The 13,261-nt window shown below is 48.2% G+C and overlaps 1 protein-coding gene across 3 annotated transcripts in view; it reads left to right on the top strand.

The window, feature by feature from the left end:
* The window catches only part of PITPNM2 (phosphatidylinositol transfer protein membrane associated 2), a 125,643-nt gene that overhangs the window by 97,371 nt on the left and 15,011 nt on the right, over positions 1 to 13,261 (top strand). The window contains exons 13-18 of one of the 3 annotated variants that reach the window (XM_030958865.1): positions 765 to 884; positions 1,202 to 1,413; positions 5,388 to 5,563; positions 5,926 to 6,096; positions 8,004 to 8,153; positions 12,921 to 13,085. In XM_030958865.1, the coding sequence (XP_030814725.1) occupies positions 765 to 884; positions 1,202 to 1,413; positions 5,388 to 5,563; positions 5,926 to 6,096; positions 8,004 to 8,153; positions 12,921 to 13,085 (994 nt within the window). The remainder of the gene's footprint in view (positions 1 to 764; positions 885 to 1,201; positions 1,414 to 5,387; positions 5,564 to 5,925; positions 6,097 to 8,003; positions 8,154 to 12,920; positions 13,086 to 13,261) is intronic. The other 2 variants (XM_030958866.1, XM_030958868.1) reach the window with 2 other exon arrangements.

The following is a 13,261-nucleotide window of genomic DNA, read 5'->3' as shown; positions in this document are numbered from 1 at the left end:
GAGTTTGTGTTCAGAAATGAAACTCCAAAGCTGTGAAGTTAATCAGGTTTCGGTGTGACACACCTTGCCCAAGCAGGAATGTTGCCTTTGTTACTAAACATGGTCTCATCCCCACTGCAAACCAAGGCTGTTTAAGCATTCCTGGCTTTAAAGGGCCTTCAGCAGCTCGTGCTGGAGCTGTACACCCATGGGTTTATTTTGTGAGGCTGTGCAGCTGCTGCATCTCATAAAGAGCACACCTGAGCCTCACACCTCTGAGCAAAGTGACTCCCCAGCCCCACAAGGGCAGACATTAGAGGAGCTCTCTCATGTGGTTTATTCACTCAGAGTTCTTCCCAGCCAACCCTCTCCTGCCCAGAGATCTTGGTGCTTTACTGTGCCTGTCTGCTCACACCCTTGGCATACAAATGGGCAGAAGCTTCCCTGAGGTAGCACAGGCAGCTGGCAAGGGGGATCCAGCTTGGCTTCTGCAGTTAGCACCAAGATCAGGGCTCTGTGTTGCTGTCCTGTTGCTCCAGTTGGCTGGTGGGGACAGCCAGGACAGCTGAGCTGTGTGAGAGAATGGGAGTCTGCAGACAGTGATGGATTTCACTGGCTGAGCAGTTTTACTGATGGAGGCACTGGGCATCCTGTCACTGCAGCCTGTCCAGCTGTAATCCCGCTCTCTGTCCATAACTGTTAGTTCTGAAGTCAAGGGGCTTCTTTTCTTAATTTCCTTTTTATTCCTCCTCCCTGTCCTCCCCTGCTCCTGTTTCCTGCCTCAGGTCTGCTTGGTAGGGGACTGTGTTGGGGGGATCCTGGGATTTGATGCCTTGTGCTACAGCAACCAGACCGTGTCCGAGAGCCAGAACAGCAGCCGGCGAGGGAGCGTTGTGAGTGTCCAGGTAAGGCTGGCCCCCAGCTCCTCCACAGAGCCTGGTCTGAGTGAGGATCTCCTGAAACAGCAAAGACTCTGCTCCTTATCAGTGGCAGACATGTCTTAAGGTGCATATGGGTGTCAGTTTGGGTGTGTTTGCACTAAACAGGGATGTTTCACCCTCTGGTGTGAAGCATCACCCACACTTCAGGGAGTGATGGGGCCTGAGATTCTGTACTGGCCTCAACTGGATCTTGGGGTAAATGGGGAAAGGAGGAGAGGAGGGAGATGTTACCATGTGGGTGTATTCTTAATTCAGCTGAATCCATCCATTTCAAATCCCAGGATACCGACCTTCTGTCTCCTGGGATAACGGTGAACAACAGCCACTGTTCCAGTGGCTCTAATCTGGAAGCCAGCAGACACCTCAGCAGGAGCAACATTGATATTCCTCGTAGCAATGGAGAAGATCCAAAGAAGCAGCTGCCACGAAAAAGGAGTGATTCATCCACCTATGAGCTGGACACGATAAAGCAGCATCAAGCCTTTCTTTCAAGGTAAGGTTCAAGATTTGGAAGGAGCAGATCCAGCAGTGTTCTGGAGCTGGGGGTGGTGTATCTGTGGAACCTGAGTGTTGCTTTGTTATTCTGTGATAAGCAAGGTGTAGGAAAACAATTTAGATTAGAGAGTTATCGATTTCAGTGTGTTATATATGCAAAAAAAAAAATTAACAGCTTTCTTGCTGAGTGGCGCTGAGAGAATCCAGCTTCTCTACTGCATCAGTGGTGTAGTGGCAAGAAGCCCTCTGAGCTGTTGTGTGACAGCCAAGGCAGTCAGGGAGCTGCTGCTCTGCTGTGCTCCAAGTGTGGGATGGAGGTCAGAAAGCAAATGGAGAAATCGTGTAAGGGAACTCAGCAAAGCAGAACTGGGAACCCAGTGTTGTATTCATTTTAAAGCATCTCTGAAACCTGATTTTGAGTTATTCTGTCCCCTGCCAAAGCTTCATTGCACCAAGGACATGTTTCAGATTTGTTACTCACTGTTGAAGCCCCCAATATCACTTTTTTAACCTTTTTCAAATGGACATGCAGCAATGTGTCTGTTAACATAACCCATGGAATTTCACAGCAGTCTGCTCATGGCCTCTGGTCATTCAGGGATTATTTCTGTAAATCCAGAGGATTTTTCTGACTGAATCTTCTTCTTCAGCCTCTGGAACTGGACAGCTCAGAGCTTTTTCTCCTGCAGGCCTGGAGGAACTGCAGTAAATATGCTCTTAATCCCTCTTCTCTCATGTCCAGGAACTGGGGAGCAGTGTTGTCCCCCAGAGCAAACCCCATTACCTGCGTTGCAGCTGCATCCGAGGCTGTTCCTCTTGCCCTGTGCTGAAGGCTTCCCCTGCATTTCTCCCCCTCCATCACTACTTGGAGTCATTGTTTTAGCACAGGGATTTGTGTTGTCCTGCCATGTCAGAGCCCTTTGGTAAATGATTTATGGGAGGGAGAAGGTATCGAAGTGAATGTTGTTGGTGCACAGAGATAGGGTATTCAGAAAGACAGCTGCATTTACAAAATCCCCAGTGAGGTTCTTGGCTATTTCCAGCAGGTTAATAATAGGCAATCAGGCTCTTGTTCTTGCCTCCTCAAAACAGTCTCCTGTATTACAGGGAAAATATGAGTTGTGCAAAAATGTGCTGATTTTCCTCCTTGTTATTGACCTCAGGGGCACAGACTCAGTTAAGGAAATCAGGCAGGCATCTTGATGCATTTTTGAACCTATTTTAGAATAAGTGCTGGGCCTGATGTGGGTAATGGATTGCTCATTTTGTTGTTCCAAATAGCTTTGTGCTGGTCCTTCCTGTTCCATCTCTGAAGGGCTCTGCCTGCACCCAACATGCAGCACTTGTGACTCCCTGGCATTCAGGGGGGTGACAGATTGGTGCATCTTCACTTCTTAAGAGTTTTATGTGTTTTTAAGCCTCCCTTTAGACCTTGGGCTAAAAATTAGTCTCTTCCCAGAGCTCAAAACCAGGATTCCCTCAGGGAAAGGGGCAGGTTGGAGCTGTGGTAGGAGCTCTCTCTGCAAGTCTCTCACTCAGCTCTGTGGTGCAAGTGAGGCTGGGGAGAAGGGATTCACCTCCTCCCTGGTACAGGAGAGCCTGGGAGGCAGGGATTCACCACATCTGTGGTGCAGGAGAGGCTGGGGAGAAGGGATTCACCTCATCCCTGGGGCAAAGGAGGCTGGGAGCAGGGATCCACTCGTTCTTCCTTGCATGTCAGCAGGACGTCGCTCCCACACCCATCCCTGGACCTTGTTCTCCCAGCCAGCACCAGCAGAATGCCCATTGGCCTCTGCCATCAAGGAATGATTTTTCCCATGATTTTTCTTCAAACCAAGCCCTGGTGTGACGTGGCTTTGAGCAGGAGGTTGGCAGAACAGAGCCAGGTTTTCCTCCAGGGCTGAGCAGACTGGCAGCCTGGCACACAGGGACCTTTCTGTCCATGCCCACTGCAGATTTCAGCCTGTGCCAAAGACTCTCATTTTTATTCATGTATCAGACCTACCCACTTCTCTGGGATAATGCCCAGCAAGCCAGAGCAGCATCTGGAGAGTACAATCACACATTTATTTTTAAATTCAGTCCTTCTGCACAACTACATTATTTCTGGCTGTGCCGTACTTGTATTATTGTAAATGAGTTGATTTGCTTCTGAAATCCATAAGCTCTTGTTTAATTAATGCACACAGTACATCTGCTGCTCTTTAAAGGGAGAACAGGGCGCTGCAGGTTGCTTGGAGCATGACAGATCCAGAGTTCCCCTTGGCTCTCATTTCCTTTGATTGCTGAAAAGGCAATTCCAGGTTCCCAGCAGAAGGAGTGAAGATGCCCAAATTGCTCTGTGCTGTGCCTGCTCTGCTTCTTCCCTTCCCCAGGAAGAGATGCTGTGGGAAGCTGTGTGGAATACACCACACAGCCCCTGCACCCATCCTGCCCTGGGGATAGCTTTTCCTCTGGAATCCCATCGCTGTCACCCTGCCTTCAGTGAAACTGAGCTGTTCTGAATGACTTTGCATTCCTCACACACAGCAAACCCCTGCGCTGCATCTTGTTAGCTAAAGCAGTTGTAGCTCCACCAAAGGTGACTTGTTCTCAGAGCTGTTTCAGGGCTCGGCAGCCTCGTTTGCATCACAGAAACAGGAACAGGCTCGTTTGAGCTGTCACCGCTGTAACCTCCTGTTCCTCCCGTTTTGACACCACTGTTTTGACTCCCCGTGATGTGTGTGTGTCTGGCATAAGTAACTGATCATTCCCTGGCTGGGAAACAGGAGAGCAGAGCCGTGTGTGTGCCTGTGTGCAGCCCCAGAGGGAACACAGCAGCACAGCAGGAGCAGGAGGAGCTTCAGCATCCTCTGGGAGCAGCATTCAGCACTGGAGCTGTCACTGGGATTATTCCTTATTTGCCATGGCAGGAAAGCAAAGTCTGCCTGAAACCCGGTTTTCTTCCCCAAAAGTGTGAGCATTGCAGCTGCCTCAGGGCTGTGGCTGTGTCTGAGGGGTCTGTGAGCTACTGCTCTGTGCTGAGGATGGTGGAACAGCCCTGTTTGGGGACCACAGCACTGCTGGGCTGTCACTGTCCTCAGCAGTAGCCTTGATGAGCCAGAGCTGTTACACATGAGGATGTGACAAGCTCTGGTCACCACCACCAGAGGTTTTCTTTTGAGGGCCACAGAGCCAGCAGGAGACTGTTGGATCTGCATCATTCCCAACTCCAGGCCTGTAAACCTTTTATCCAACCCATCTTTTATGATATCCATTTCTCCTGCATGTTTTATAGAACCTCTGATGCTTTTTTAAGTGTTTGCAAACAGCCTCCTAAGGCACTGCTGGTAATGCCTTCAACTCTCTGCTTCTACTTGCAATGAGATAACCCACTACAGCTGCCCCTGGAATCTGCACAACCTGGAGAGCAGAGGAATTTGCGGCTTTGTGCTGTTGGGTGGGAATAGAAGCATCTCAGAAAGCCTTTTGTGAGCCAGGTTATCAGTGTTACACATCTGTCATTTCATTTTCCCAGATTTACACTGCAGAGAAGCAGCTCTCCCTAACATGAGGGTGGATTCCCAGGATTTTCACCTAAGCAATCCTGCTGCTTCTTCTTCAGTGTCCAAGGAAAATGTGAATTTAAATCTCTGTGTTAAACCTGTTTGCTGCCCAGCCTGCACAAGACAGAGGTGGAACTTTGCAAACAGATTTGACACCTGAGAGAGGGAGGAAAAGCTGGACATGTTCTATGATTTGGACTCCTTAAAGAGAAAATATTTTGTGGAGATGGTGTGTAAATGAAGTCACCTGAAGCTTGAATTTGTACATTTAAATGATGCCAGTGCAGTGGGGTCGCTGTGGGTGGATTAGCACAGTTCCTCCACTCAAGAGATAGAAATTATATCCACTGTCAATCATAATCCAGGCTTTAATTATGAAAACACAGCGAGGATATGATTCAGACTTTATTTTCTCTTCTTGTCCCAGTTTACATTCTAGTGTCCTGAGAAACGACCCCACATCCAGGAGATCCAGCAGCTCCACGATGCTGGATGGAGGAAATATTGGCAAGTTTGACTTTGAGATCACAGACTTCTTCCTCTTTGGGTCTCCCCTGGGACTGGTGCTTGCTCTGAGGAAAACTGTAATTCCAGCTCTTGACAGTAAGTCCTGGTGCCAGCTGCTCCCTTGTTGGGTGGGGTGAGCCCCTCCTGCTGCACTTGCAGGGTCTGGTTAAACCAAACATTTCTGTATCTTGTTTATTGCACCGTAAAGAAGCAGATCTCCCTGTGCTCTGTGCACCACCGACCATACCATTTCCAAACAGGAAAAGCACGGGGCAGCTCTTGAGTCTGTAAACATTGTAACAAATTGCTCAGTTGACTAAACAAGATGAGAGAGTGATAATGATAAATCTTTTGCAATTTTGTAACCTGACAGTTGTCATTTTTCAAGACAAATATTTACAATATTCTAACAAGCAACATTTTGATACTTGAGGGATTTTTTTTCTTTGTCTTTTCAGTCTTTCAGCTCAGACCAGCTTGTCAGCAGGTCTATAACCTGTTCCACCCTGCAGACCCATCTGCTTCACGCCTGGAGCCTCTTTTGGAGAGGAAGTTTTACCTTTTGCCCCCCTTCAATATCCCCCGGTACCAGAGGTTCCCGCTGGGCGATGGCAACTCGGCAGTTCTGGGTGAGTCCCTCTGGATCCACAGGAGCTGTTAAGGGGTTACAGGTTATATCAAGTTATCAACACTATTGCAAATGGTGAGAAGGAGAACTGGCCCTGTAGCATTAGCTTGTTCCTGATTTACCAGAAAAGGATTTTTCCAGCAGTGAAATCAGTGCCTTGTGTCCTGTGTGCCCTCTGTTTGTCACACAAGGGCCTCCAGCTGCTGAGGGTCATGAGGTGGTGACCTCTCTGTAAAGGCTTCTGTTTTACACCCAGACTGGTGCTTGTGATGGAGTGTGAATGAAACACAACTGAGTTGGCAGAATTTAGGACTTGGAGGGAGCAGAGTCTACAGTGAGATGATGAGATGATTTACTTGTTTGCATCCCCCTTTGTCTAATATTTGAATCATGCAGGACTAAATGGAGAGGACTGTATAACTAGAGCTGAATAATTCTAGTGATCCTCTGCATAATTTCAAAGTTGAAAGTCCAAAGAAGTGGCCTTCTATATGTTCAGTGTCTTCAAATACTGTAATTGCTCAATCTAGGGGCCTGATTTTTTAGATGGGCACAAACTAAACTCCATGTTTAATGAAGTGAATAAAATGCTTTCTGCAGGCCCCACTCACTTATCAAATTTAGCCAAGATCTTGCTGCAACACTTTTTAAAAATGGATCCACCCACAACTGCATTTGTACCCAGGCCAGTTACAACAGCTCGGGGAATCTATAGCAACTTGAAGAGCAATTTTCTTTTTGGGTGTATTCTAGGTATCAGCTGCAAGGGGCTTATTACAAAAAAAAATGCAGCTAAACATCTTACCTTCTTTCTCTTAAATACATTCCAGAGCCCCTGTTGTCACTGAACGCAGAGGTAGAGGCCCCATTGACACTAAAACTGTGTTCTGGTTATCATTGTGGACAGCAGCAGGAATATTAGAGCCTCCCTGGACCTTTGAGCTGGCTGTGTTTGGAGAGACACTTGCTATGCAGTGAAGTTAAACAGCAATTAGCTCTCCTATGAGAAGGGCAGAGTGATGGCAAAACCTCCAGGTCTGAGCCTTGTTATTTTAAGAGATACTGCTCTGCCTTCATGAATAAAACTGACAAAAAACAACTTTAAATTCTCTTTTTCCTGTTAAGACAAAGCCTCTTCATTTGCTTATCAGAAAGTAACAGGCCATTCCTTTCCACTAGAGTCTGTGTTGTGATGGACACATTGCCCAGAAGGACTAACCATGATTCACCAAGCTGCTCCTGAAGTTGGTGTTCACTGGAGGGCACTCCAGAAAAGTTAATTGCTGCTATAATTAAGCTGTATGTTTTGCAGATCACGTAAAATTCAGGTGCTCAGTTATAATTGGTTTTGTACAAAGCCTTGTGTAACGCTGCTCGTGCACATCTCCTCATGCAGGTCGCTTTTTTGGGAGCCCACAATTCAGAAAGCCTCTCAGGCTTTCTTCCCCCATTTTCCCATCTGTACTAAATGCTGGTCCCTGTTTCATTTCAACGAACTTGCAGAGTAAAATCAAACTCACATCCCTGCTTACTCCTGTGCTTTGCACTGTGTAGGCTGTGAGTCTGATTCTTCCCTTACAGCATATTTTTTTTCCACTCGTAGTAAAAGATGTTTCTCTGGATCTGCTGTGTATTTATGGATTTGGCTTAGAAGGGGGTGAAGATGCCTCCCTTTTGTTGTTGAAATGCCATCGTTGTGTTCTCCTCTGCTCCCAGTTAATCTCTGATGTTGGTCTGTTTGGAAATCACCCATTTTGTTTCTTTTACTCTATTTGAAGGTTGTCTGTTCATTGAAGACTCATAATTAAGTGCTGGGGTGTAACTGTTTGTATGTTTAACACTTTGTGGCCGCATGTCTGTTGTTCTTTGTCCTTCTGTTATGTTTTTTTTTTCCCCATCTGCTTCTAGTTGAGACAATCCAGAACAATCCCATCCTCCTCATGGAAAGTAGCCCTCTGGGTGCTCTCCAGCACCAGGACAGCTTCATGGAAACAAGTATCCCTGTTCCTGTACTGAATTGGCAAGATGTTTCCAATAAAAGTGCTGGTTGTGCTGAGTGTGTGTAATCGACACTTTTGTATTGTCTGTGGTGTTGGGTTCTTGGGGTCCTTTTTTGGAGATCACACTGTTGCCTCCTGGAGTTGAAACCTTCGTGCTGTGTCTCAGGCTGTGCCACACAAAATCACCACTGGGGATCACACCTGGCTCTGGGGGAGCCACTGTGGGAAAAGGGCTTGGGGTTATAAATTCTGTGCCATTCTGGTGTTGATGCTGGAGGGGAGCTGCTGCCTTGCACGGACTGGTTTGCTCTGTGCTGCTGGAAAGAGCCTTTGGCAGAGACAGCCCCTGCTGGCCCTGCTCAGGTGGGGCAGCATCCCTTGGGAAAGGCTGTCCTGCAGCTCCCCAGCAGCCACCATGCCCAGAGCTCCACTTGATGTCCATGCCACACCAGATTTTGTCCCTTTGGGTATTTCCTGTTTGGGCACTCGTGGCTCTGCTGAGCACAGCACTGAGGCTTTCAGACCCCGGGGTGGCTCTGCATGTTGGTTATTGAAATTCATTTCTTGTCTCCCGCCTTAAAAGCAAAGTTTGAAGCGTTTGTTTTGCCTTATTTTCCATCATCAATGCTGCATGGCCTCATTTATTCTGATTGTGGCTGGTGCTACATCTGCAATTTTGATGAGATTTGCCTTTGTTTTGGTTTTTTTTTCTTCCCTGCGTGTCTCACTTGCCCGTTCTCGTTCCTTTCTCAGTGTTTTGCATTGAGAGCTGGGTTCTGCTGCCCTATTTGTCTTTAACAAGCTGACCCTCACTGTCCCTGAGCAGTTTGGGCTCTTATGTGGTCATACAGGATGGCAACATCACTGAGTTTTCCCAGTGGCCTCTCTGTCTCCTGGAGCTGGAGAGGATTTTTAGGTGTGCAGTTGTTGTGTTGCCTGTGCTGTGAGGTTCTGTGGTAAAGCAGAAGGAAAGGATCTGAAAAAGCAGAGGGTTTCCACAGATCTGGTACTATTAATTAACCACTTTGGAGGTGCCTGGTGAAATCCCATTTCCCTGTGAGCTGATACTGCCTGTGGTCAGGACTGAGCTTGTAGAAACATCCCTTCCCTGTGCCCAATTAAATGATCTTTAAGGTCCCTTCCAACCCAAACCATTACAGGATTCTATGATTTTCTGCTTTTTGCATTGTGGGTCAAGAGCCCAATGTGACCAAGCAGTTCTTGATGTGAGTGTAGCAAGTGCTGAATCCCAGTTCAGCCACTGGACTGCAGGAGATTTCCAAAATCACCAAAACTTTTGGACAGCAGAAATCTGTTGCCCTTGATCTCAGGGCAGTGACGGCAGGGTGCCCAGCACTGACCTCCAGTGTGAGCAGGACCTGGCCTGTGCTGAGCAGCTGCCTGGCTTTTCTGTGGTTTTTAATCTTTTTGGTTTTATTGACCTGTGCATAATTTTGGATGGCTTTCAGTATTTCCCTCTTTGGTGCAATAGCTCAGTCTCCAAATAGCACATACCAAAATCTGTCTTTCAGATACCCCAAGGACTTACCTGAGAGGATGGCTCAGGACTGTTCCCTTATAAGAACATTGATAAATGAGGCCAAAAGTGAAAGAGCATAGCACCAAAACCAAAAAAAGTGATTTGGCTTCCCATGTCCACTCCCCTGGAAGTGCAGTTAAACCTTGGGCCGTGGCATGGGCTGTGCCATGTGGCTCCAGCAGCAGCACGTGCTTTGCTGGGAGGGTGCTCAGGCTCCTCTTCCTCACTCTGGTCCAGTGGTCCTGAGTCAGCCCTGAGTCACAGGACAGAGTGCAGTGAACAAGGGCACCTCTGTCCCCACTGAGTGACAGAGGAACAGCTCACCTTGATAAGGGTCTTGCTGCTGCTGGACCTTCTGGCTTCACTCTGAGCTTGCCTGGAGAGCTCCCCGTGGCTGTCAGGACCTGAGCTGTGGCTGGGGCTGCACCTCTGGGGTGCAGGAGGCTTCCGTGGCTCCTGTTAGGGACACCTGGCTGCAGGTGCTGGGTCTGTCTGTGCCAGCATGGCAGCGTCTGTGACACCCCACCCTGGTCACCACAATCCCCAAGAAAGCCCCCTTGGCTTCAGAATTGCTGCTCAAGAGACATGATGCAGAGAATACACAAATTCAGGAAATAGGTTGTTAGCTTTGTGGGTTTTTCTGCAAGTCAGGTCTCAGGATTTTCTTTGGAAGTTGCTGTCACTGCAGCTTTGGTGTGGAGGAAGCTTTTCTGAGTGGGTTGTAATGCATAAAACAGGTTTTTCTCCACATTTCCCACCCTGCTTTTTCCTGGCCTTCGTTTTTCTCAGAAACTGCCCTTTCTCAGGGACAGAGGCTGTGTGGCTTGGGGAAAGGGAGAAGCACAAGAGCACCTGAGTGGGCAGGAGCAGGGGAGTGCTGCTGTCCAGTGGCACCTTGTCCCCTGCAGGGCAGACTCCTGCCACCAACTGAACTGTTCAGCAATGCTGAAACACCTCAGGCTTTAACAGGAGTGGGGATTGTTCCTCTGGTGACACCAGGGTGGGACTGGCAGGGCTGCTGAGGTTGGATGCTTTCGCTGCAAACTCATTATGTTCCAAAAGCCCTGGTCAGCCCAGGAAAACAAGATTGGCTAAAAAAGAGCAGGCCCAGAATTTCACTGTTTCTTCCTTAATTCACTTTCTGGGTTCTGAAAAAGGAGTTGAAGTTCAGGCAGAGCTAAGTGAATGTGGGCTAGTGGAGTCAAACCCCAGGCAGGCCCTGCCTTTTCTCCTGTAGCACTCTGCACCTTGTCTTCCTAATTCAAGCCACAGGGGCTTTAGGTTAAAGCAGAGGAAGAAGTTCAGGTTTCCCTGGTGGTCAGACCTGAATCTGGCATTTTTCCTGACACAGACAAAGCCAAAGCTCTCCTCACATCTGAGGAGGTTCAGGGAAGGTGCTGATCATCACCTGTGTTGGGACACCCGTTTGGTGACATAGGAGCAGGAGCACAGGAGCATCTCATAGCAAGAGAATGGAGAGGGAGGGGTGATCAGAGAGGGTTGTTCCAGGTCCCCCAACAAAGGGAATGAGACCCTTTACCCTTGAGACCTTTGTGGGGTTCAGTACAGCTCCTGTTTTCCACTTGGATTGCCTCTTCTTGCTCATGCTGGTGTTTTGTGCAGTCAGAAAGCAGCCCTGGCCTGGTGGGACCAGCTGTGGGTCCTGGTCACAGCCTTGGCAGGCAGCAGCTCAAGGCAAGGTGGGAAGAGGGGGAAAGTGCTGAGAAAGTGATGCTGCTGAGGGCCTTTCAGGCACAACATGGGCTGTGTGTGCAGCTCATCATCAGGTCAGGCTCCTGCTAAGGCTCAGATCTCACAGTCCACAAAGCTTTTACACAGAGCAGCTTGTGGCCTGATTTTCCCTGCAGAGAACAGAACTCTTTCACTGACACTTAGCCACACATTTTCTGCTTCATACATTGCCTCTCCCTGGGCTGCAGCAGGATTTGTGTGGGCACAGACGCTGCTGCTGCTGCGAACTGAGGGATTGGAGGGAGAAAATCAGTAGCCCCAAGCAAAAAAAGATTGATATTAAAATAAACCAATTGGTAAAACAATGCCCCGTGTCAGCCGTGTGCCGGGATTAAACCCAGGGGTAACTGAACAGGCTGCAATAGGTGGAGGGTGTTGATGTGTGGGAGTAATGTGCTCACACTCCTTGTGATACCTCCTGCCTGATACAGAATAAATTCAGGTGCTGCTCCTCAAGTGCAGCAGAGATGGGCAACCTTAAACCCATAATGAATTGCTTTGCTTTGCATGTCAGTGCCACGCTGGTGCTGCCTGCTGTGAGCGCCTGGTGTTGGCATTACAAACCTCTGCCCTGCAGGAGCTGGGGATGGCCCACTTCATTGGCCCTCACAGCATCCCCAGAGGGGTGGGTGCTCTTAGCACTGTTCAGAGACAAAACTGAAATGCAGAGATTTTAACCTGGCTTTCAGCATCTTTGTTTTGCCACTCCTGAGTGTTTGAGGTCCTTTTCCCTCCCATCCATATGTGAGGTCCATGTGAGCATGATTTTAAACCCTCCTTTCTGTATTTACGTACTGAGGGGTTTGCCCTAACTTGGTAAACCTCAGGTTGGGATTTAAAAATCCAGACCTGCGTGTTGTACCAAAAAAGCTCTGTTTTCAGAGAGCCTGAGTACTCCCTGACCTGCTGACTCTGATGGGAGACACAAGTGCTCAGCACCAGACTCCCTTCAGGAGCCCTTTCTCCAGATTAATGAGTGTTGGCTGTGTCCTTCAGCAGTAAAATACAAGTCCACATTTAGTCCCTGCCAGGCATGAAGATGTTTTCTTGATTTTTGCTTTTTAATAATGCTTCTATCATGGAGACATTAATTTAAATTTAAATATCTCAAGAAAACAAATACCTCTTTGTAAGGTTGTTGTTTTTTGTTGTTTTTCTTACCTTGATTACCTTGTCTCGATGTGAATGTATAAAATTGTGTATATTCACATCTGTATGTATGACACATGCTTGTTATTGCTGCTTCAATAACTCTGCCTGGGTTTTTCTTTGGATCTGGTTTTTGAGCTACTTACTTTGCTTCTCTCAATCAAAGACTGCTCCTCCAGCCACATCTCTGCCTGCTGTGCTATTTGCTTTCTTTTCTAACCAGAGCTCCAATGAAATGTGGGGTGTTTCTGTTTCATTCCAATCAGCTCTGAGAGGTTTTTGCACCCACCAGCTTTGTTTGCCTCCTTCCTCCCCCCCGAGTTCATCTTGCCCAGCCTCTGTCTGTTGGTCTAATATTTTGATTTCCCTGTTTCAACTTTGTAGCAGATGTTGTTCAGTCTCATGGTGCCGTCTTCGTGGAAAACGCGTCCCTGTCCACCCCCATTTCAGCCCCTCAGTTCAGGGGCTTCCGGAGAGCCAGTGAGATCAGCATTGCCAGCCAGGTCTCAGGAATGGCAGACAGTTACACTGCTTCCAACATAGCCAACAGTAAGTGTTGCACCCCTCCGAGGCTCTGCTCTGCTCCGGGCTGAGCAGCTTCTGTCCGTCCGTCTGTCCGGGGGGTGCTTCCCAGCCATGACCAAAAGCTTGGAGTTATTCTGGTTCTGCCACACTCAGTGCCCTGTGTCACCACATCCCCTGCAGGAGCAGGGGCTGTGCTTGAT

Source organism: Camarhynchus parvulus, chromosome 15 (genome assembly GCF_901933205.1).
Source record: "Camarhynchus parvulus chromosome 15, STF_HiC, whole genome shotgun sequence".
In the NCBI taxonomy this organism is placed as follows: domain Eukaryota; kingdom Metazoa; phylum Chordata; class Aves; order Passeriformes; family Thraupidae; genus Camarhynchus; species Camarhynchus parvulus.
Note: the sequence above shows the minus strand (reverse complement) of the source record. Positions and strands in the feature narration are given on the sequence as shown.